The 24,206-nt window shown below is 41.5% G+C and overlaps 2 protein-coding genes across 2 annotated transcripts; one reads left to right on the top strand and one right to left on the bottom strand.

Annotated features, from left to right (window-relative positions):
* Positions 1-2,073: 2,073 nt before the first annotated feature.
* Positions 2,074-3,096, bottom strand: LOC147902671 (protein BPS1, chloroplastic-like). The gene has a single exon (XM_087373917.1). The coding sequence runs from the start codon at positions 3,094-3,096 to the stop codon at positions 2,074-2,076; it is 1,023 nt and encodes a 340-aa protein (XP_087230043.1).
* An 18,849-nt stretch (positions 3,097-21,945) lies between these two features.
* LOC147902670 (protein BPS1, chloroplastic-like) lies at positions 21,946-22,968 on the top strand. The gene has a single exon (XM_087373916.1). It carries the CDS (start codon positions 21,946-21,948, stop codon positions 22,966-22,968), a length of 1,023 nt encoding a protein of 340 aa, XP_087230042.1.
* The last annotated feature ends 1,238 nt before the right edge of the window (positions 22,969-24,206 follow it).

Raw genomic sequence — 24,206 nt, 5'->3', positions numbered from 1 at the left:
GATCAAGAAGGCTAGTATGGAAGATTGGAATTGCTTGCCTTGCCTTCTTTTGACAGTCAAAAGTGGCCACTTCTCAACATAGAGATTAGTGATTCATATAGAAATAGGATGCTTAATGATGTGAGAAATTTAATGATGTGAGAAATGCTATGAAGCCAACTATTGGTGGAAGAAATGCTAGGCTGAGCTAGTTTCTTCCATTCCCATGTTTTGTTGATTTCTTTGCTGGTTGTAGGCAATTGAGAAAAACAAAGATAACATATACTTGTAAGAGCTTAGAATAGGACTGGCTATCTAAATTATTTGACAATGGATGGACAACGAGAACGTGTCATAGTGAAGACTTGATACAATAAAGAAACTAGACTGACATGATATTTTCTTTCTTAAGGTTGACTTTGATAAGACATATGATAGATTGGAATGGGATTTTTTAATCCAATCTTTGCAAGACATGGGTCTGGGTCCTTCCTTTGTTTCAAATTTCAAGCTCCTTCTCATCAATGCTTCAGCTAAGGTTAATGTTAATGGGAAGATGAGTGGTCCTTTCTTTTTTAAAAGATTAGTCAGACAAGGGTGCCCCTTGGCTCCTCTTCTATTTGCTATAGCAGCAATGCTCTTGGCTAGCTCCTTAGAAGCCAAATCCAAGAGGGAAGTCTCCAAGGGATTGAGCTTATGAATGGTAAATATCTTGTGTCAATAGTTTGTAGATGATACTACACTTACCCTTACAAATATCTGGCAATTTTGGGGGGTGTTCCCAATCCATGTAAAGAGCAGTAGTCTTTGAACTATTAATTTTAGAGTGGAGAACTGGAGCAAAGTATACATAGAGCACTAAGAGGGCTTCCATGTTTCCCTCTTCAGCTTGTAGGATGTTATAATTGTCATTCACAAAAAAATGAGCAAAGAAATATGATCCATCCAGTAGTGGCAAGCTAGGAATACTTCCTCGATTGATGTGATGATCGATCGGGTGCAAATGGATCCTCTGTTACACTGGCAAAAAGAATGGGACCCCTTGTCGTATGGATTGCTTGATTGGGAGACTCTCATAAGAATAGCGATAATTTGAAATTATGGAAGTAGCTTTAGTGAAAAGGGCTTTTGTCATGTGGATGAACTCGTGTCCAAAACCAAGCTTAATCGACATCACCTTAAGGATGAACATCTAACTAATCCAATCCATGCTTTCTCAAGATCCAAGTTGAGCGACATCGACTTTTGATTTGGATGTGACTCTCAGGGGGGTCACTATGTATAAACCCTCTATATCACGTGTGTTCAAGGCATATTTCTAAAATCCCTTATTTGTAAATATTTCATTAATAAAATGTACCCTTTTTCTATACAAATCTGTAAATTTTTTTGAAAATTGTTTTAAATACTCCCTTATGTAAATTAACTTTTGTTAAATTTAGATATTAAAAACATCCTTCTGTTGAACTCACGTGATAGGGTTACATATAATGAGTGACCCCCCCGAGATGTGACTACACAATCGATTGTGAGATGCAGTAGTTTGTAATTTTGTATGCAAGCTACAACATTCAACATTGTGAGGGGGCACGAGTCTCCAGGTTACAATCAATTAATTCACTGAGGAATAACTCCCTGATTCATTGAGCAAGGGAGATTCTCTGATCTTAAGCAAATGTTCCAAAGTGATGTAAGAACCTTACCACATAGCATAGCTGATCTAGTAGTTTCGAAGAAGTGCACTAGGATGCCATCTTGGCCAGAGCCCTTTACCTTCGCCATGGAATTAGTTACGAGTAGCAAATAATTCGGATTCTGACACGTGCCAAGGGATGTGAATTTTTTTTTGGAGGCATTACACAACAGGCATGAATGGAGGATGAATGTTCTTTATTGTTATTTGCAAGCATTACCCAAAAGGAATCATTAGTCTCTTTATATGTACTTCCTTCGTCCAACATAAAACACAACACGAGATGAAACGAATCATCATAATTCAATTTGAAGTCGTATATAGGGGTTTAAACCCCTTAATCTTGTACAATTTGGTTGTGTAGCCTGCCTAGTATACAAGGTCCACACAGGTCGCATGGCTTAAGAACTCATGGGGAGGGCATCTAAGAGAGCCACTCTGATGGCCACGAGCCTTTGGAAGAGATCCGTTATCTGTTGTTGTAGCATGGCCATCGATCCTTGCACGTCTCGCGAAGTCTTTCTAAGAGTCTCAATGACTCGCCTCAACTCTATAACTGAGTCGCAAGCGAAAGAGGATGGCGTCGAGAGCATCTTGTCCACCAGGCGATGAATCTCTCTCACTGCGACTCGCATGCTCTCAAACTCCTGCAAGAGAGCAACGTCCTTAGAGCTCCGCCTCTCCATCTCCTCTTGCACTAATTCCTGCTCCAATCTCAGAAGAGGAGTGGACCATGGCTGCCTGTTGCACCTGAGTACAGTAGCTGGGATACTAGATTTCCTGGGCTTTCTCAGAGACAAAGCATCAGCAAGGACTTCCAAGACCACAAGGGTGGTGCTCCTCGCCCCATCCATTGCATCAATGCCACTGCTATTGTGCTTCTTCTGCATTCCCATTTTTCGTAGCAAGGAGCCGCAAGCTTGCAGCCTAGATGGCGGTTCGACCCCGTTGGTGGCTGCCATCTTATGCAGGCATTCGGAGAGGGTGCTTCTTGCCCGCATCAAGTTTGGCAGGCTGATCGCCCCCTCCCTCGAGTCCAAACAGTGAAGCGCATGCCGGACCAAGCGGAGGTAGTCGTGGATGTCGGCCGTCGCGTCTTTGAGAGCGTTGCAGACGTCCAGCAACTTGACGACATCGTCAATATAGTGCTGGCAGAGTTTGTGCTTTGCAGGCTGCATCTCCAGCGGGCTGGAAATGAGGGTGTGAACTGAAGTCTCCGTGGACAGAACTACAGCCAAGGCATCGAGCAGCCAGTTGAGGTGAAGGTAGGACGAGCCGCCTGGAAGTTGGAGGTGTTGAAGGCGCTCTGTCAGGTCTACTTCAAACTTTTGCAAGGCAGGGTCATGGCATTCCCGGGCGATATTGCGTTGCTCCGCTCTGAGAGAGAGGGAATGCGCCAGGGAGGCAAGAAGGGAGGAACCCATGGAGAAGTACTGAGGCTGAATACTGATTGGGATCAAAAGAACTCGGACGATGTCGACGATATTGAGGAGTGAACGTGCCAGTGTTTTATCTTATCGCGGAGGACAGAGAGCTCACCGTGCCAAGGTCTTAGTTTATGCGCTATTCTAAAGTCGCATGCATGTGCAGGCCAGAGTGTGCTGCTTTATAATATACGAGTTCTTGACCTTGTCCTATCTTACTTATATTACAACACGTTTGCATTGCTGCTTATAGGATATCGTTATTCCCCTTACACGACATAAGAAGGCATCCAGCTCTGAGGGCGCACGTTGCTCTATACAAAATTACTCTTTCCAAGGTGCTCTACAGAAAACTGCTCCTCTCTATATAAACTCCTCCTCCAAGATGCTCTCATTCACCATCGTGTCATGACCTTCAATGCACAAAAGCCATCATGGTCTGTACGAGCGTTGCTTCCTCTCCACCGAACCAATGCCTTAAAAAGAGCTTGAGACACCAAAGCAGAGTGTGTGGATTGCTTGCACTTTAGCTTTCAATTGTGTGTCATCCGTGTTGCCTAGCTTGACATAGTGTCCCCTTTCTCACATCAATCAACTTGTGGGGACTTTTCTTAGTTGCTTATCTATACACAACATGCTCACCTTGTTCCTCACCAAGGCTGACCCGTGTAAGGGGACATGCTCAACGTGTTGGCCTTGCTCCTCAACAACACATCATTGGAAGGGGGACATGCCTTTTTATTTTGGATACACATCATATCACTCCTCATGAGAGTACCTATCTCAGGGAACACATCCGTTTCAAAGGGAGACAGTCCACCATATATTTATTTACCCTACTTCAAGATGTTTATTCATTGAACTCATCACATTAACTCCTCCAAGCAACTTCCCATATTTTCATTTTTGTTTAGGATTTTGAGATATAATGTAGTTGGGAGAGAACCAAAGCACATGTGTCATTTATATTATGTTATGAGAATCTAGGCACTTCACATGCACAATAAAGCCGAGTGTCTCATTGATCGAGAATATTGAACACTAGATGGAAAAAGCACAACATCAGGCTCTATCTTATTCGAGTAGGCTTGGCTACCAAGCTTGCTTAGTTAAGTGGAAATGAGGTGGCCACAATAGAGGATGGATGTGATGTTTTATCTTAGCGTCTCCTATAAATTAACCTCGGTCACTTACTTTTCGCACTTGAATAACTCTATTATGAATTCAATTCATTAATTGAATAACCATACTCTTATGTGTCCAAATTTGATCTTTTGTTCCAATGAAAATGTTTCCAAATGTATATGGTAGCAAAAGCCTTTATTTTTGCATGTCACAAGGACATTTAAAATAACCTGATTTGAATAACAATGTATGAGACAAAGGTGACTCTCAAAAAACTACACCAAAGAAGACACTCTTGCCAATGAAAAAACATTCTTGGCTCTTAGTGCTTTTCTCAAAGTGTGGAAACAACAACCTTGGGGGCCAATTCTTAGTGTTAAGTACAATAAGAAATTCTTTATCTCATCATATTGGATCTATTCATAAAGTTACCTTTATAGAAACATAATAAAAAATATAGCTTTTAATTAGTATTTCACATTATATATCTAAAGATCGAGTATCTTATATTGCATTGAAATCAATTAGTACTCTTTCAAAACCTCCATACTCGTTAACAAACAAATGTCAATGTTGGAAAAACACAACTACTTAAGAATATCTTCATTGGTTAGAAGCCTACAAATTGCCACCACCTAGGCTTCATTCACCATAATCATAGTTGCTAGCCAGGTTGAAAGAGTTTGTATCTATAGGTGTCGATTACCTCCTTGGCAAGAATGTGATTGAGTACATACTTCCATGGCAATTCCTAAAATACATTCAAGCCCATTCACTCTAGCCATGCAATGGCTATTGACAGCCAAGTTCACTCTAAATAGGGATGCTGTTCAATTCCCTTCATCCTCTTTGTCATCTTTAGTATCTTTGGATCCAATGATAAATCCCTTTGCTTACATGGTGTCTTCATTTACTGCAAAATGGTTACCATGCTTTTTTTGGTCACCACTTGTACTTTCTCATCCTGCAAGGATAGCCTTTGCAATGCATTTAAATTTCTCTTTGATAGGATTTATGACTTAAGATAGACGTGTGAAGCATCACTAAGTGATTGGAGGTGGACTCATCCATATGTGAAACGGTTTAAATCACCGTATATGATCAAAATTTTTGGGACAAAACCTAACCCTAAGGGGTGAACATGTATCTATTTCAATATCTTTGGAATATAGCATAGTGAAGAATTAGTTAGTCATCTCTCTCTCTCTCTCTCTCTCTCTCTCTCTCTCTCTCTCTCTCTCTCTCTCAACATTGATACATTGATACATTCAATGAATTCAAAGCAACAAATTGGAAGTACATGCTTGAAATTATAGTTTAGAATACATCAAAACTAGGCAGAACTCTTACCAAAAGAGGGAAAGAATGCTAATTTTTTACCATCCATAGGTTGCTTGTAAATTGAAGATCAAAAGAATGGCTGCAAGATGAGATCTACTTGCCCCTTCATACTACATGGTGCTTGCTCACGTTGCAAGCTCTTTGGCTCCTTAAGACTCATGCTTTCCTCCCTATTAACTTCCACATCTTTTTCTCTTTCATTCTAGGGTGAAGGAGCACCAAACTAAGTGTTAATCATGTCGTGCATTATTTCATCCTCATTTAGTGCATCCTCCTCTTCAATGCAATACTAGGTTATTGGATAATCCATACATGATGACAAAACATGGAAAAAATGGATCCTACTTGTCAAAATTGTTGAAAATTCTTTGTTCCATTGGTATGTTTGTCAAGAACCTCTCTAGAAATATACCAGAGGTGATAATTCTATTGGTAAAAGCATTGATAAAATGCTTTATGGATAGGACTTTGTATACTAGATTTTGTGGTCCAAAGAGTGTTAAGGTACCTCCTCATTTAAATATATAGTTTGCAAGTTGTGATACTGTTTACATGACCTCCCCCCCCCCCATCCCCCCTATTTTGCCCAAAAAATAGTGATATATTGGGGCCTCTCAAATTTCAATTTTGAATCTGTCATTAGACCCTCATTAGATAGAGCATGAAAATTCAAGAGCATTTTTGTTTTTTACACCTTCTCATTCTGAGGTGCACTTTGCAAGTTGTGATGCTTTTTGTATTAGCTCCCATCCCTATTTTGCCAAAGAAATAATGTTGGGGCTTCTCAAATATCAAATTTGAATCCATCATTGGGATAAGCATGAACAAAGCAACATTTTTTTTTTTTAACCTCCTCATTCCAACGTATGGTTTGCAAGGTACAATGCCTTTTGTGTTGGTTCCCCTTTCGATTTTTTAAAAATTCCTAGGCTAGTCCTTTAAAAAATATTGTCAAACTATTATGTAAAAAACATGATAAAGCCAACATATTCAGCCTTTCAAACTTCCAAAATCTTGGAAGCTCGGGGGTTTTAGCTCGGAAAATGGTAAGTCCCTACGTGATACATGGGCAGAAACATGGAAATATGTCTTCTTGACCACGAGTATGGTAACCCATTAGCATGATTCTTAGTACAGGCCTTCAAGTAGGTGATTTTAAGTCCTCTAAAAAGTATCATGACCATCGGGTACAATTTACATGCCTAGAAACTACCAAGGTATTTTTTTAAACGCCCATGCGTGATGCATGGGCAAAAACATGGAAATATGGCTTCTTCACCATGCAAATGGTACCCAATGGGCATGCTACTTTTTGCAAGCCTTAAATTAGCTGAGTTTAAGACCCATTAAAAATATTATGGCCATCAAGTACCATCTGCATGCTTAGAAGGCCACCAAGGCATTTTTTTATATGCCCATGCTTGATGCATTGGGAAGAAACATGGAAATATGTCTCGACCATGCAAACACTACCCAATGGTCATGAAACTTTGCATGGGGCTTAAGGTATGTGTAAGGTATTCTAGTCATCAAGTCCTATTCATAGATGTTTTTATCGAAGGTATATTAATATATTAATATAAAAACCTGGCGAAAGTTTGTCGCTCGGCTCATTTTTTTAGATTCACAATATTGATAGAATATAGTAGAATTCTGTATATTTTCTTTTGAACTTTGACATAAAATGTGTGAATCCTGGAAAAAATTTAAAATTTTTCACATAAAAGTTTCAAATCCTGGCGAATGTTTCAAACTTTTTTTTTATTAGGGCATATAAACTTTCGATACCAATATGAAAATTTTGCTTCTTGACGAAACTAACCTTAAGAAATCATCCCTAGTCCCATTATCATGCTTAGAAGACCACCAAATCCTTTTGTTGTATGCCCATGGGTGATGCATGGGATTGTATGCCCATCGGTGATGCATGGGAAAAACATGAAAATATGTCTTCTAAGCATGAGAATGGTACCTATGGGCATGATAATTTGCATGGCCCTGAAATTAGGTGAGGCTAAGGCCTTTGCAAGGTATCATGGCCATATAGTCCCATTTGCATGCTTGGAAGACCACTGAGGTAATGTTTTGTATGCCCATGCATGATGCTTGGGTAAAAACACGTAAATATGTCTTCTAACCATGAAATCATACTCAATGGGCATGATAATTTGTGAGGTAATTAGTTTAGGTTATTTCAAGGCCCCTACAAAGTATCATGGCAACTAGGTCCCATTTGGATGCTTAAAAGACTAGCAAGGTGTTTTTTTGTATGCCCATATGTGATGTGTGGGTAGAAACATGGAAATATGTCTTGTTGACCATGAAAATGGTACCAATGGGCATAATAATTTAAAAAATACTTAGACTAGGTGATTTTAAGGCCCATGAAAGGTATCATGGCCGTCGGGTACCATTTGCATTCTTAGAGTGCCACCAAGGCATTGTTTAGGGCACATGCGTGATGCATGGTCAAAAACATGGAAATATGGCTTCTTGCCCATGCAAATGGTCCTCGATGGGCATGGTATTTTGTATGAAGCTTAAAATACTATATTATAATCCCTATTTAGAGTCTCATAGACATCGATACCATTTTCTTGCTTAGAATACTGTCGGGGTATTTTTTCCCCTCACATGTGTGATGCATGGTCAAAAACAAGGAAACGTGGCTTCTTGACCATGCAAATGTTACCTAATCGGCATGAAACTTTTAATGAGCCTTAAGTTATTTATTTTATTAAAGTATTATTGCCATGGCATCCCATTTTCATGCCTAGAAGACCATCGAGGCACTTTTTCCCCGCACATGCATGATGCATGGTCAAAAACATGGAAATATGGCTTCTTGACCATACAAATGGTACCCGCCGATGGGCATGATACGATGCAAGTGATCAAAATTAGTTTATTGTAAATCCCATTAAAATTATTATGGACATCAGATGCATGGTCAAAAACATGGAAATATGCTTGATGGGAATGATAAGTTCAACATACCTTAACACATGTGAGTTTAACACCCATTCAAAGCATCATGGCCATCTTGTCCCATTTGCATGCCTAGAAGGCCACTAAGGCATTTTTTAAATGCCCATGCATGATGCATGGTTAAAACATGGAGATATGGCTTCTTGACCATGCGTTTCTTCTCTTTTCTCCTTTCCCTTCTCCTTTCTCCTAATCTTTTTTCTCCAATTTCTTCTCTTTCTCCTTTCCCTTCTCCTTTGTCCCATTCTTTTTTCCAATTTTCCCTCTTTATTTTTTCCCTTCTCCTTCTCTTTCCCTTCTCCTCTCTTTTTTCCTTAAATCATTTGCAATGCCATTTGTAATGCCTTAAGCATTTGCAATGATATGGGGTAGGTTGTTTGTATTATTTTCTTCCTTCTAGATGAAGCTTCATCCAAAAATCTTTAAAACCTTGAAGCAATAAGCATATATCCTACACAATGTATGCATAAACCTTTCATGTATATGCTTCAAAAGCTCAAAGTTGTAAAACTTTGTGCATATGCTCTCTGAATATGCATAAAATTTCAAAGGTCTATCCATATAGTTTTGGATATAGGCTTTAAGCATCACTTAAGAATATGCATATGCTCTAGAGGTCAATGTTTACAATAAGAAGGAAACTTGTGTGCAATGTTTTTGGGGGCAGGGGTAATATTCCAATGAACACAGTGCTAAAGTAGGGAATCCTTCACCATTGTGCTCCATGGAATCTTCTCGATTGAGCAAAAGAGATTACATCTACATCCACCAATAACAAGATATATAAAAATTAACAACTTGAATTTATACTGAGAGCAATAATTCAATAGAAGATCTTACATTTATAAAAACCTCAGTAATTGCTGAGAGCCTTAGAGGTCAAAAGATTACATCTAGTGACCATAACCACTCAACCATTGCTGAGTGGTATATATAGAAACTTGACGACGGTTTATATTGAGAGCCTCAAATTGAACAAAAGAGTTTAAATTTGAAAAAACTCAACAATTTCTAAGAGTCTTATAGACCAAAAGATTACATTCAACGAGCCAAAAGATCACTGAGAGTCTTTGAGGCCAAAAGATTACATCCATCCATTGCTGAGTGGTTATGAGCCTCGTTGAGCAAGAGGATATTTGTACAACTCAATATTGATGATTGCTGATAGTAAGAGAATATTGTACAACTCAGTATTGCTACCAAGCTAGCTTGCTGCATTTGAGTTTTTTGGGGAGCCAATGGAGGAGATGATGGAGAGGCCAAGGACTCTGCACATTGCCAGGACTCCAATTATGGCCCCCCCAATAAGACAAGAGTACTTTGCTATGAAAATCATGAGCACTTCATCGACATCTAGGGGGAATCGATATAGCACAGCCATATAGAGGCTACAGTTATGCATGCCATCCAAGCTCTAGAGTGACATGCAGATGTAGGGGGAATCGACTGACGGAAAGAAGGAATTCCACAAGAGCCAGCCTTTCCACTCCTGCAGAGTGCAACACAATCACCCTATACAAGAAGGCAGACAAGATTGGGATCACATTGCATTGAGGGGTAGTAGTAGTTGAAATAGGCATGGTGAAGATGAGTGGGTGAGCAATGGAGCAGATGAATAAGGGAGCAGATGAGTGATGAGAGTTGGAGGAGGGAGCATGGAGAAAAGTACAGCCGGGGCGGAAGAGAGCTGAAGGAGGGTGAGTGGAGAAAAGTAGCAGAGCAGGGGCGAATGAGAGCAACATAGCAAAATGCCAAATGCCAAATACGAGGGACCTTATATATTATATAGTTCGAGCCACGATGGTGTGGCTAGATGCCGGGAGGCTAGGTGTTCCATCTAAATAATCATGACTACCATCTTAATTAGCCAGAATCTGAGGGTGGTTGCATCCAAATATTTCATGAGCCATTTTTAAGCAAAGTAGTGAAATGCCAAACGCCACGGACCTTATCTTAATCAAAGTTTGAGCCAGCGTGGAACATGTTCTTCTTCTCCCTTTTGACGTAGAGGCTGGTGTGCCATCCAAATAATCATGAGACATTTTAAATCACCACCTTAATTAACCAAAATGCAAGGAGGGTTCCATGTAAATTTAATCATGAGATATATTAATTGTAGCCCACTTTGGTCGTTAGTAATGAACTGCCAACCTCATGGAATCTTAGGCACCACCATAGATGCCACCGATGGTAGTGGAAATTAATTTTGATGTGGCTAGTAATCATGAAGTAGATGCCACCATCTTGGTAATTAACTACACTCTACTGAGCATGCAAGACCGATGGTGATAACTAGCTACAGATGTCATCATCTTGGTAATTAACTGGTATTTAACTAGTAATTAACCATGGTAATTAACTACAATATATTGATCATGCAAGCCCAGTCACTGGTAATTAACTACACTCTACACTGCAGTGTCTGGTAATTAACTACCAGCCCAGTGGAATCTTAGCCACCACAAATGTGGCTAATGACAACCACCACCACCGGGCAATAATTACCACAAACGTAAATCATGAAGCCTAATCACCTCTAATCACTCATTACCATGTAAGCCTAGTGACTGGTATTTAACTACACTCTACTCATCATGCTTGCAAGCCCGATGGTGGTAACTAGCAAGTGAGTACTTGCGGGCCACTACAGTGGTTGGTTGGTAATTAACTGCCATCCTAATGGAATCTTAGCTGCAACCACAGATGTGGTTTGTAATCGTAGATGCCACCACTGATGTCCACCACTGATGTCCACCACTAACAAAATGATGACAGTAATTACCATAGATGTAAATCATGAAACCTAATCACCTCTAATCACTCATTACCATGCAAGGTAGTACTACTGCCTTGAATTAATGAAAATTTGGGCCAACCCCCATGGTGGCTCTCACCTTGAAAATTCCTTGTAGTGCGGCTACAAACTTAGGCCTCTGCTATTCCATTCCCTTCACTGTTTTGTCTTCTATCCCTCTCGACTATTTCTTTCTCCCTTGCACTCAGACAGCAACTTAAGCCTCCACTATTCCATTGCCTTCATTGTTTTTGCTTCTATCCCTCTCGACCGTTTTTTTCTCCCTTGCACTCTTCCTACAACTTCTACCCCCTCTCATAATGGATTTCCTTGAACACATTGAGCTCCAGAACGTGTTTGCACAATTTGAATTCTCCTCACATAATCTTTTGTCCCCCCCACAATAAGACAAAGCACCTATAGACGTGCACACAAACGCATTTACTCAACTAAAAAAAAAACTTACGGGCACGTTTATTTACACGTCTAGAGACTAGCGTCTAATGGCACATCTATATAGTAGACAGACACACGTATAGACGTGCATATAGACACCTAAATAGATGCTTTGCTAGAAAATTTTAAAAATAGACAGACGCATCATTAAACACGTGTATAGACGCTTTTATAAACGCATAAATAGACGGTCCTCGAATAGACAGACACGTATATAGATGCATTTATAGATGGTTTGATAGACGTGCTACATAATCTTTTTTAAATTTACAAAATGCTATGTATGTTGTGTATGCTATGTAGTTACAGGAATTCCATTTCCACATTGTGTAATTCAATTTTTACAGCCAACCGCATTTTAATTAGCACTCTTGCAAGCATGTCTATAGCCGACAATTACAATTCCAAATAAAACAGTACAACTCCAAAACGTTTAGTTCACAAGGCATTAATTGATAGAACGTTACACAAGAAAATTGAATGCTCAAAAAGTGCTTGTATGTACATATAGCACGAAGCTAAGCCACATCCTATGGCTTCAAGTACCAAAAATAAGAGGAGTGTATATACAAGAGGCACGAAGCCACACCAGTGGCTTTAAGTACAGAAAAGAGTAGCTAGCACTACTTCTACCACTAATCTAAGTTCTCCACGTCGTCGCTCCCTTCTACACTCCCTTCTGTGCTCCCTTCTCCACCTCCTTCCTCGTCTTCTTGTGCAGGGGCCTGTAAAGAAGGGACAACATATATCAATGTATGAAAAACCAAATCTTTACTTATATTATTGACATTATTTAATTACTTTCAAATACCTCGGGGGATGCTCCAATAGCTCGGATATACTGCTCCTCAGTAATCAACCCGTCATTATAAAAGTGCTTCCATGTATCTTCTCTGCGATGGTGGTGGTGGTAGGCTGTCTCGACAAGAGTAGGGTATCTGCCCATGATATCAAGCTGCAAGATGACAATTTTTGCGGAGGGGTTAGTACAAAGAAACAACCTCCTTATAAACTACATAGACAATATAATTTGAGATCGATACTTACAAATTGGGCCTCCCATGATTCAACACCCCCTACTCCAAAATGCATGCTTCCATATTGCTCCATTTGGATCCTTTGTGCCTCCACGTGCTGCAGACTAGATTCCTCCCTCGTTGATTTCATTGCTTTCTTCCACTCACGCTTGTGAGTGGTGTGGGGCAGGCCCCTTGTTGGTTGACCTCCTTTGAGCCTGGCAAGCTCCGCTAGTGCCTACCTCTAAAGCAAAGATCTTTTATTGCCTAGTATTGTAACAATATTTGACTTGGCCCATTTATCTGTGAACTGAAGATTGGGGGGGTTATGATACCTAGAGTGAACAGTAGCGAGGGTCTCATCAGCCAACCTCTTTGGATGGTCTTTGTAGTAGATAAAGAAATCTCTATAATTTTTAGCAATTACAGAGTGCATGAAGGCCATGATGTCCTTCCCCCATGCATCCATCAAGATGCCTCCTGTCTGAGTGATGTCATAGAAGATCGTACCATAACCGAAGGAGAACCGAAGGCACGTCTAAATCATCTGAATCATCCTCGTCCCCACCACCACCCCTCCCAAAGCACTGTGCCATGCATCCCCCACCGCTCTCCCTGCTACTACACCTGCTACCATGTCATGTCGAGCTAGTACGCTGGCCACCACTCGTAGCTGGAGACTACATGGGACTACGTGGACCACTCATGGCTGGAGAACCGATTCTCGACTGCACAGGAGTATGCTGACGGCTCTGCAAGACAAAAGGACCTCTTGACGGCATGGAGGAAGGGGCATAAGATGGCATGGGCGAAGGGGCTCGGCTATGTAGCCGGCTGAGAGTGCTCTCAACGGAAGCAAGAACGGAAGAAGGAGAGAGAGAGACAGAGAGCCACACAAGTTTTGGTGGGTGCAGAACCACCCTAATCTTCTTTTACATTCATTTATATATGTGTTTGAGTATTGTACATAACCGGGGTTAAGGCACAGTGACCTTTAACCCCCACAACCTCCCACTTATTAAAGGACAATGTGCCTTTAAGGGAGAACAACTAGTGAGCATACTATCCAATGCCCATCAATACACGACAATACTCAAACCGCTGACTAGGTAGACTCTTCATCAGCATATCTGCAGGGTTATCATCTGTATGAACCTTGACAAGGTCTATGCGCTTGTCCTCAAGTACCTCCCTGATAAAATGGTACCTGACCTCAATGTGTTTGGTCTTTGCATGAAAGACCTTATTCCGTGCTAGCTAAATAGCACTCATGGAATCACTATGCAATGTCGGTACACCTGTATGAATCCCCAAATCTCCCACTAGCCGATCAAGCCATATGGCCTCCTTGCAACCCTCTGTGGCTGCAACATACTCAGCCTCTGTGGTAGATAAAGCAACGCACTTCTGTGCGCGAGACATCCACGACATTGCACCACCTGCAAAGGTGAACACATAACCAGAAGTGGATCTCCTACTATCCACATGCCCTGCATAGTCTGAATCTGTGTACCCAAGTACACGCACGTCTCCTTTACCAAAGCAAATGCACATCTCCTTGGTACCCTTCATGTACCTCATGATGCACTTAACTGCCTCCCAATGCCTCTTTCCTGGATTAGCCATATACCTGCTAACAACTCCCACTGCAAATGCAATGTCTGGTCTAGTAGCTATCATAGCATACATAAGACTCCCAACTGCTGATGCATAAGGAACCTTGGCCATCATGGCCCTTTCCTCATCTGATTTGGGACTATCTGTATGACTCAGTTTCACATATGGAGGCAATGGAGTACTCACTGCCTTCCCCCCCTCCATATTGAAACGCTGCAATACTTTTGTAACATACTCTTTTTGTGAAAGCCAAAGGAGTTTCCTACTCCGATCACGTGTGATGCGCATACCAAGAATATGACCTGCAAGTCCCAAATCCTTCATATCAAAGGCCTCATGCAACTTGGCCTTTAATGCATCTAGCTCATAAGTATTCTTGCTAGCCAATAGCATATCATCCACATATAGTGCCAAGATTATCAAGCTATTATCCTTAGCCCTTTTAGTGTAGAGGCACTGATCAATTTCACTCCTTCTAAAACCCTGGGATCGAATGAAAGCATCAAACTTCTGATACCATTCTCTAGGCGCTTGCTTAAGACCATAGAGACTCTTCTTCAGCTTGCAAACTAAATCCTCTTTGCCCTTTTCTTCAAAGCCTTCCGGTTGCACCATGTAAATTTCCTCATGCAAATCCCCATGCAAGAAAGCTGTCTTGACATCCATCTGCATAAGCTCCATATTCTCTATTGCCACTAGTCCAAGCATGCATCTAAGTGTGGTCATCTTCACAACCGGAGAGAATATCTCATCAAAGTCCACACCCTTCTCTTGCTTGAACCCTTTAGCAACCAAACGGGCCTTGTACCTAGGCACATCATCACCTGTGACCTTCATTTTGTAGACCCATTTACATGGCAATGCTTTCTTTCCATGTGGCAAAGAAACCAAGTCCCAAGTCTTATTCTTCATAAGTGAACTCATCTTTGATTGCATAGCATACTCCCACTTGCGTTGATCCTCACACATCATAGCCTCTTTGTAGCAAGAAGGCTCCCCGCAATCAATAAGCATCACATAGTCTACCCCTGGAACAAACCTATCAGGTGGTCTAGACACTCTAGATGATCTTCTCAATGGCATTTCAGCTTGCTGTCCCATTTGCATATCAGCCACATTTGGCTCATCATTTCCACCAATAGATGATCCATCATCCACCCTTGATTGTATATTTGTGGGAGTACTTGGTGGTACCATTTCTTGCACATTTGGTGCATGGACAGCTTGCTGTCTATCAACATATGCAGGTGGATTCACATCCTGGAAAGTGATTCTCCTCATTTCCACATCCCTCATGGGTGCCTTATGCATCTTCTTCTCATTGAAGACCACATCATGGCTGCGTATGATCTTCTTTGCTTCTGGATCCCAGAGACGATAGCCCATCTCTCCACTTTCACCATAACCCAGAAAGATGCATTTCCTAGACTTAGGATCTAGCTTCTTTCGAAGCTCTTTTGGGACATGTGCATATGCCTCACACCCAAATATACGCAAATGAGAGTAAGAGGGATTCTTGCCACTCCATGCCTCTTCAGGAATACCACCATCCAAACTCTTACTAGGTGATCTATTGATCACATGCACTGCAGTCTTCATTGCCTCAGCCCAAAAACCACCAGAAAGACTTGCATTGGAAAGCATGCATTGCAACCTTTCTTGAATGGTACGGTTCATCTTTTCTGCAACTGGATTTTGCTCTGGAGTACGAGGGGATGTAAGCTCCCTCTTAATCCCACGAGTATCACAGAAATGCTGAAAGTCATGAGAGAGATACTCTCCACCATTGTCAGTCCGTAGGCATTTAAGCATTCTACCTGACTGATTCTCAACCAAGGCCAGCCATTTCTGAAATACTTGGTACACATCACTCTTCCGAGCTATAGCATAAGCCCACACTTTCCTAGTTGCATCATCAATGAATGTCACATAGTATTCAGACCCGCCTAATGACCGTGTAGGCATGGGACCACATACATCTGAATGCACCAAATCAAGCATTTCAAACTCTTTCTTTCCCCTTCTTTTATGGGCTGATTTAGTCTGCTTCCCATAGAGACAATGCTCACAAAATTCAAAATCAGAGAAACTCAAATGCGGTACATAACCCAAACGGCATAAGAGTTTCATTCCATTCTGGCTTATGTGTCCCAACCTGCAATGCCACAAAGAAGTGCTTGGCTGCTCGGTTATTGCAACAACATGATCAAATACCCCTGATACATGTAAGGGATACAAAGTCCCACACTTGGCACCCCTGGCCAAAAGCATAGAGCCCTTTTAAATTTTCCAACTTTGAAAGCCAAAAGTGGTGTGAAAACCAGCATCATCTAGCTGACCCACTGAAATAAGACTCTTGGTCAGCTTAGGCACATGTCTCACATGTTTCAAAACAAATGCAGACCCATTTGCAAAAGAAAACTTTATGTCACCTGCTCCCACTATGTCACATGCATAGTCATTTCCAAGATGCACACAACCTGTCTTTCCACTGTCATAATTGGAGAACCATTCCCTATGAGGAGTAACATGGAATGAAGCACCAGAATCCAAAATCCAATCCTGGGAATATGCATCATCCGAAGTGGTAAGCAACTCTGTAGATGAACTAGACATGAAGAGAACGTCATTGTCACTATCATGTGTGACTGCATTGATCTCCTCGATCTTTACTTTTCCTTTGTCCTCCCTTGGACTCTCTTCCTTTTGATTTGCACCCCAATTTGCATTCTTTTTCTTATCCTTTTGCTCTCTTTTCAGCTTGTAGCAATCCTTTTTCATATGGCCCTTCTTGCCACAATGGTAACACTCAATCTTCTGTGCCCTGGATTTGCTACGAGACTTCCCTCTTTCTTGGGACTTCCCCCTGAACTGTGATCTGCCCCTTTGCACATTTAAGGCTGCATCCTTCTTGTTGCCATCCATAGACTTTCGTCTAATCTCCTCGGCCAACAAGCTACCCACAACATCATCAAATTTCAGTACTCCACCAGGTGCAGAGTTACTGACAGCTGTACGAAAGGTATCCCATGAGGAGTTACCAACCAACCACTGTAGTGGCCCGCAAGTACTCACCTGCTAGTTACCACCATCGGGCTTGCAAGCATGATGAGTAGAGTGCAGTTAAATACCAGTCACTAGGCTTACATGGTAATGAGTGATTAGAGGTGATTAGGCTTCATGATTTACATTTGTGGTAATTATTGCCCGGTGGTGGTGGTTGTCATTAGCCACATTTGTGGTGGCTAAGATTCCACTGGGCTAGTAGTTAATTACTAGACACTGCAGTGTAGAGTGTAGTTAATTACCAGTGACTGGGCATGCATGATCAATATATTGTAGTTAATTACCATGGTTAATTACTAGTTAATTACCAAGATGATGACATCTGTAGCTAGCTACCACCATCGGTCTTGCATGCTCAATAGAGTGTAGTTGATTACCAATTAATTACCCGTTCATTACCAAGATGGTGGCATCTACTTCATGATTACTAGCCAATTCAAAATTAATTTCCACTACCATCGGTGGCATCTATGGTGGTGCCTAAGATTCCATCGGGTTGGCAGTTCATTACTAATGACCAAAGTGGGCTACAATTAATATCTCTCATGATTAAATTTGCATGGAACCCTCCTTGCATTTTGGTTAATTAAGGTGGTGATTTAAAATGTCTCATGATTATTTAGATGGCACACCAACCTCTAGGTCAAAAGGGAGAAGAAGAAGATGATCCACATTGGCTCAAACTTTGATTAAGATAAGGTCCGTGGCATTTGGCATTTCACTACTTTGCTTAAAAATGGCTCATGAATTATTTGGATGCAACCCTCCTCACTGGCTAATTAATATGGTAGTCATGATTATTTAGATGGAACACCTAGCCTCCCGGCATCCAGCCACACCATCGTGGCTCGAACTATATAATATATAAGGTCCCTGGTATTTGGCATTTGGCATTTTGCTATGTTGCTCTCATTCGCCCCTGCTCTGCTACTTTTCTCCACTCACCCTTCTTCAGCTCTCTTCCGCCCCTGCTGTACTTTTCTCCACGCTCCCTCCTCCAACTCTCATCACTCATCTACTCCCTTATTCATACGCTCCGTTGCTCACCCACTCATCTTCACCATGCCTATTGCAACCACTACTACCCCTGGATGCAACGTGATCCCAATCTTGTCTACCTTCTTGTATAAGGTGATTGTGTTGCACTCTGTAGGAGTGGAAAGGTTGGCTCTTGTGGAATCCCTTCTTTCCGTCAGTCAATTCCCCCTACATCTGCATGTCACTCTAAATCTTGGATGGCATTCACAACTGTAGCCTCTATATGGGTATGCTATATCGATCCCCCCTAGATGTCAATGAAGCGCTCATGATTTTCATATCAGAGTACTCTTGTCTTATTGGGGGGGCCATAATCGGAGTCCTAGCAATGTGCAGAGTCCTTGGCCTCTCCATCATCTCCTCCATTGACTCCCCAAAAAATTCAAATGTAGCAAGCTAGCCTGGTAGCAATACTGAGTTGTACAATATTCTCTTACTATCAGCAATCATCAATATTGAGTTGTACAAATATCCTCTTGCTCAACTAGGCTCATAACCACTCAGTAATGGATGGATGCAATCTTTTGGCCTCAAAGACTCTCAGTGATCTTTTGGCTCGCTGGATGTAATCTTTTGGTCTGTAAGACTCTTAGGAATTGTTGAGTTTTTACAAATTTAAACTCTTTTGTTCAATTTGAGGCTCTCAATATAAACCGTTGTCAAGTTTTTATATATACCACTCAGCAATGGTTGAGTGGTTATGGTCACTAGATGTAATCTTTTGACCTCTAAGGCTCTCAGCAATTGCTGGGGTTTTTATAAATGTAAGATCTTCTATTGAATTATTGCTCTCAGTATAAATTCAAGTTGTTAATTTTTATATATCTTGTTATTGGATGTAGATGTAATCTCTTTTGCTCAATCGAGAAGATTCCATGGAGCACAATGGTGAAGGATTGCCTACTTTAGCACTGTGTTCATTGGAATATTACCCCTGCCCCCAAAAACATTGCACACAAGTTTACTTCTTATTGTAAAAATTGACCTCTAGAGCATATGCATATTCTTAAGTGATGCTTAAAGCCTATATCGAAATTTAAATGGATAGACGTTTGAAATTTTATGCATATTCAGAGAGCATATGCACAAAGTTTTAACTTTTGAAGCATATACATTAAAGGTTTATGCATACATTGTGTACGACATATGCTTATTGCCTTAAGGGTTTAAAGATTTTTGGATGAAGCTTCATCTAGAAGGAAGAAAATAATACAAACAGCCTACCCCATCTCATCGGAAATGCTTAAGACATTACAAATAGCATTGCAAATGATTTAAGGAAAAAAGAGAGGAGAAGGGAAAGAGAAGGAGAAGGGAAAAACTAAAGAGGGAAAATTGGAAAAAAGAATGGGACAAAGGAGAAGGGAAAGGAGAAAGAGAAGAAATTAGAGAAAAAAGATTGGGAGAAAGGAGATGGGAAAGGAGAAAAGAGAAGAAATTGGAAAAAAAGAATGGGAGAAAGGACTCTAAAAAGGGAAAGGAGAAAGAGAAGGGAGAAGGGGGAAAAAGAATTGGAGAGAATAGAGGAGAAAGGGAATGGAAAGGGCAAGGGAAGGAAAGGGAAAGGGAAGGAAAGGGAAGGAAAGGGAAAAGGAAAGGGAAAGGGAAAGAAAAGAGTAAGGGGAGGAGAAGGGGAAAGGAAAGAAAAACTTGACAACACCAAACAAACAAAACATACCTGGCACACAAATTCAAAGGAGAGGTGCTTGCAAGGTCTAGAGGTACTCTGAAGTTGTGGAGAGGTGCTTGCGAGGTCCGGAGGTGGTTGAAGATTGTGCAAGGTTGGAAGAGATGAATGAGAGTGATGCAATTTGGGACTATGGTTTTATCTACCATAGGGTTGATAATAACATCGGCAAGGGTGTCTTCTTTGGTGTAGTTTTTTAAGAGTCACCTTTGTCTCATACATTGTTACATTGAGAGTTGGTTTGAGAGATTTGCAAAGTCTATGCACGTACTTACTTAAACATCTATGACTTCGGCATAGACACCATCTTCATGCAATAATTGTGTGACGACGATGTAAGTTCCTAATTATTGCAAAACATCTGTTTGGGACATTCTAAAATCAGGTGATTTTAAATGTCCTTGTGACATGCAAAAATAAAGGCTTTTGCTACCATATACATTTGAAAATATTTTCATTGGACACATAAGAGTATGGTTATTCAATTAACGAATTGAATTCATAATAGAGTTATTCAAGTGCGAAAAGTAAGTGACCGAGGTCAATTTATAGAAGATGCTAAGATAAAACATCAAATCAAGCCTTTATTGTGGCCACCTCATTTCCACTTAACTAAGCAAGCTTGGTAGCTAAGCCTACTCGAATAAGATAGAGCCTGATAATGTGCTTTTTCCATCTAGTGTTCAATATTCTCGGTCAATGAGGCACTGGGCTTTACTGTGCATGTGAAGTGCCTAGATTCTTATAACATAATATAAATGACACATGTGCTTTGGTTCTCTCCCAACAACATTATATCTCGAAATCCTAAACAAAAATAAAAATATGGAGAGTTGGTTGGAGGAGTTAATGTGATGAGTTCAATGAATAAACATCTTGAAGTAGGGTAAATAAATATATGGTGGACTGTCTCCCTTTGAAACGGATGTGTTCCCTGAGATAGGTACTCTCATGAGGAGTGATATGATGTGTATCCAAAATAAAAAGGCATGTCCCCCTTCCAATGATGCGTTGTTGAGGAGCAAGGCCAACATGTTGAGCATATCCCCTTACATGGGTCACCCTTGGTGAGGAACAAGGTGAGCATGTTGTGTATAGATAAGTAACTAAGAAAAGTCCCCACAAGTTGATTGATGTGAGAAAGGGGACACTTAATCAAGCTAGGCAACGCGGATGACACACAATTGAAAGCTAAAGTGCAAGTAATCCACACACTCTGCTTTGGTGTCTCAAGCTCTTTTTAAGGCATTGGTTCGGTGGAGAGGAAGCAACGCTGGTACAGACCATGATGGCTTTTGTGCACTGAAGGTCACGACACGATGGTGAATGAGAGCATCTTGGAGGAGGAGTTTATATAGAGAGGAGTAGTTTTCTGTAGAGCACCTTGGAAAGAGTAATTTTGTATAGAGCAACGTGCGCCCTCAGAGCTGGATGCCTTCTTACGTCGTGTAAGGGGAATAACGATATCCTATAAGCAGCAATGCAAACGTGTTGTAATATAAGTAAGATAGGACAAGGTCAAGAACTCGTATATTATAAAGCAGCACACTCTGGCCTGCACATGCATGCGACTTTAGAATAGCGCATAAACTAAGACCTTGGCACGGTGAGCTGTCTGTCCTCCGCGATAAGATAAAACACTCGCACTCCCACTCCTCAATATCGTCGACATCGTCCGAGTTCTTTTGATCCCAATCAGTATTCAGCCTCAGTACTTCTCCATGGGTTCCTCCCTTCTTGCCTCCCTGGCGCATTCCCTCTCTCTCAGAGCGGAGCAACGCAATATCGCCCGGGAATGCCATGACCCTGCCTTGCAAAAGTTTGAAGTAGACCTGACAGAGCGCCTTCAACACCTCCAACTTCCAGGCGGCTCGTCCTACCTTCACCTCAACTGGCTGCTCGATGCCTTGGCTGTAGTTCTGTCCACGGAGACTTCAGTTCACACCCTCATTTCCAGCCCGCTGGAGATGCAGCCTGCAAAGCACAAACTCTGCCAGCACTATATTGACGATGTCGTCAAGTTGCTGGACGTCTGCAACGCTCTCAAAGACGCGACGGCCGACATCCACGACTACCTCCGCTTGGTCCGGCATGCGCTTCACTGTTTGGACTCGAGGGAGGGGGCGATCAGCCTGCCAAACTTGATGCGGGCAAGAAGCACCCTCTCCGAATGCCTGCATAAGATGGCAGCCACCAACGGGGTCGAACCGCCATCTAGGCTCCAAGCTTGCGGCTCCTTGCTACGAAAAATGGGAATGCAGAAGAAGCGTAATAGCAGTGGCATTGATGCAATGGATGGGGCGAGGAGCACCACCCTTCTGGTTTTGGGAGTCCTTGCTGATGCTTTGTCTCTGAGAAAGCCCAGGAAATCTAGTATCCCAGCTACTGTACTCAGGTGCAACAGGCAGCCATGGTCCACTCCTCTTCTAAGATTGGAGCAGGAATTAGTGCAAGAGGAGATGGAGAGGCGGAGCTCTAAGGACGTTGCTCTCTTGCAGGAGTTTGAGAGCATGCGAGTCGCAGTGAGAGAGATTCATCGCCTGGTGGACAAGATGCTCTCGACGCCATCCTCTTTCGCTTGCGACTCAGTCATAGAGTTGAGCCGAGTCATTGAGACTCTTGGAAAGACTTCGCGAGACGTTCAAGGATCGATGGCCATGCTACAACAACAGATAACGGATCTCTTCCAAAGGCTCGTCGCCATCAGAGTGGCTCTCTTAGATGCCCTCCCCATGAGTTCTTAAGCCATGCGACCTGTGTGGACCTTGTATACTAGGCAGGCTACACAACCAAAATGTACAAGATTAAGGGGTTTAAACCCCTATATACGACTTCAAATTGAATTATGATGATTCGTTTCATCTCGTGTTGTGTTTTATGTTGGACGAAGGAAGTACATATGAAGAGACTAATAATCCCTTTTGGGTGATGCTTGCAAATAACAATAAAGAACATTCATCCTCCATTCATGCCTTTTGCGTAATGCCTCCAAAAAAAAATTCACATCCCTTGGCACGTGTCACAATCCAAATTATTTGCTACTTGTAACTAATTCCATGGCGAAGGTAAAGGGCTCTGGCCAAGATGGCATCCCAGTGCACTTCTTCGAATACTACTAGATCAGCTATGCTATGTGGTAAGGTTCTTACATCACTTTCGAACATTTGCTTAAGATCAGAGAATCTCCCTTGCTCAATGAATCAAGTGAATTAATTGATTGCAACCTAGAGACTCGTGGCCCCTCACAATGTTAAATGCTGTAGCCTGCATACAAAATTACAAATTACTGCATCTCACAATCGATTGTGTAGTCACATCCAAATCAAAAGTCTATGTCGCTCAACTTGGATCTTGAGAAAGCATGGATCGGATTAGTTAGATATTCATCCTTAAGGTGATGTCCATTAAGCTTGGTTTTGGACACGAGTTCATCCACATGACAAAAGCTCTTTTCACTAAAGCTACTTCCATAATTTCAAATTATCGCTATTCTTATGAGAGTCTCCCACTCAAGCAATCCATACGACAAGGGGTCCCATTCTTTTTGCCACTGTAACAGAGGGTCCATTTGCACCCGATCGATCATCACATCAATCGAGGAAGTATTCCTAGCTTGCCACTACTGGATGGATCGTATTTCTTTGCTAATTTTTTTGTGAATGACAATTATAACATCCTACAAGCTGAAGAGTGAAACATGGAAGCCCTCTTAGTGCTCTATGTATACTTTGCTCTAGTTCTCCACTCAAATTAATAGTTCAAAGATTAATGCTCTTTACATGGATTGGGAACACCCCCCAAAATTGCTAGATCAATATGGTTTGAAGATGATCCAAATGGGATAAATTTGTTGATATTTATGGTCTCTGCTACGCCCTTTGCTTCATTGTGACATCAAATCCCATTGGGAATGCCCAAAAGTCTAAATATTGTGCCCTTTTGAATTTTAAGACATCCCAACTGCTGAAGAACCTCTTGTTCC

Source organism: Dipteris shenzhenensis, chromosome 4, assembly GCF_047967505.1.
Source record: "Dipteris shenzhenensis isolate YYH24624 ecotype China chromosome 4, Dip_SZ_1.0, whole genome shotgun sequence".
In the NCBI taxonomy this organism is placed as follows: domain Eukaryota; kingdom Viridiplantae; phylum Streptophyta; class Polypodiopsida; order Gleicheniales; family Dipteridaceae; genus Dipteris; species Dipteris shenzhenensis.
This window is presented reverse-complemented; position numbering and strand designations above follow the sequence as displayed.

Coding starts and splice junctions, on each gene's coding strand:
- LOC147902671 (XM_087373917.1), bottom strand. CDS start 3,096: ATGGGTTCCTCCCTTCTTGCCTCCCTGGCGCATTCCCTCTCTCTCAGA.
- LOC147902670 (XM_087373916.1), top strand. CDS start 21,946: ATGGGTTCCTCCCTTCTTGCCTCCCTGGCGCATTCCCTCTCTCTCAGA.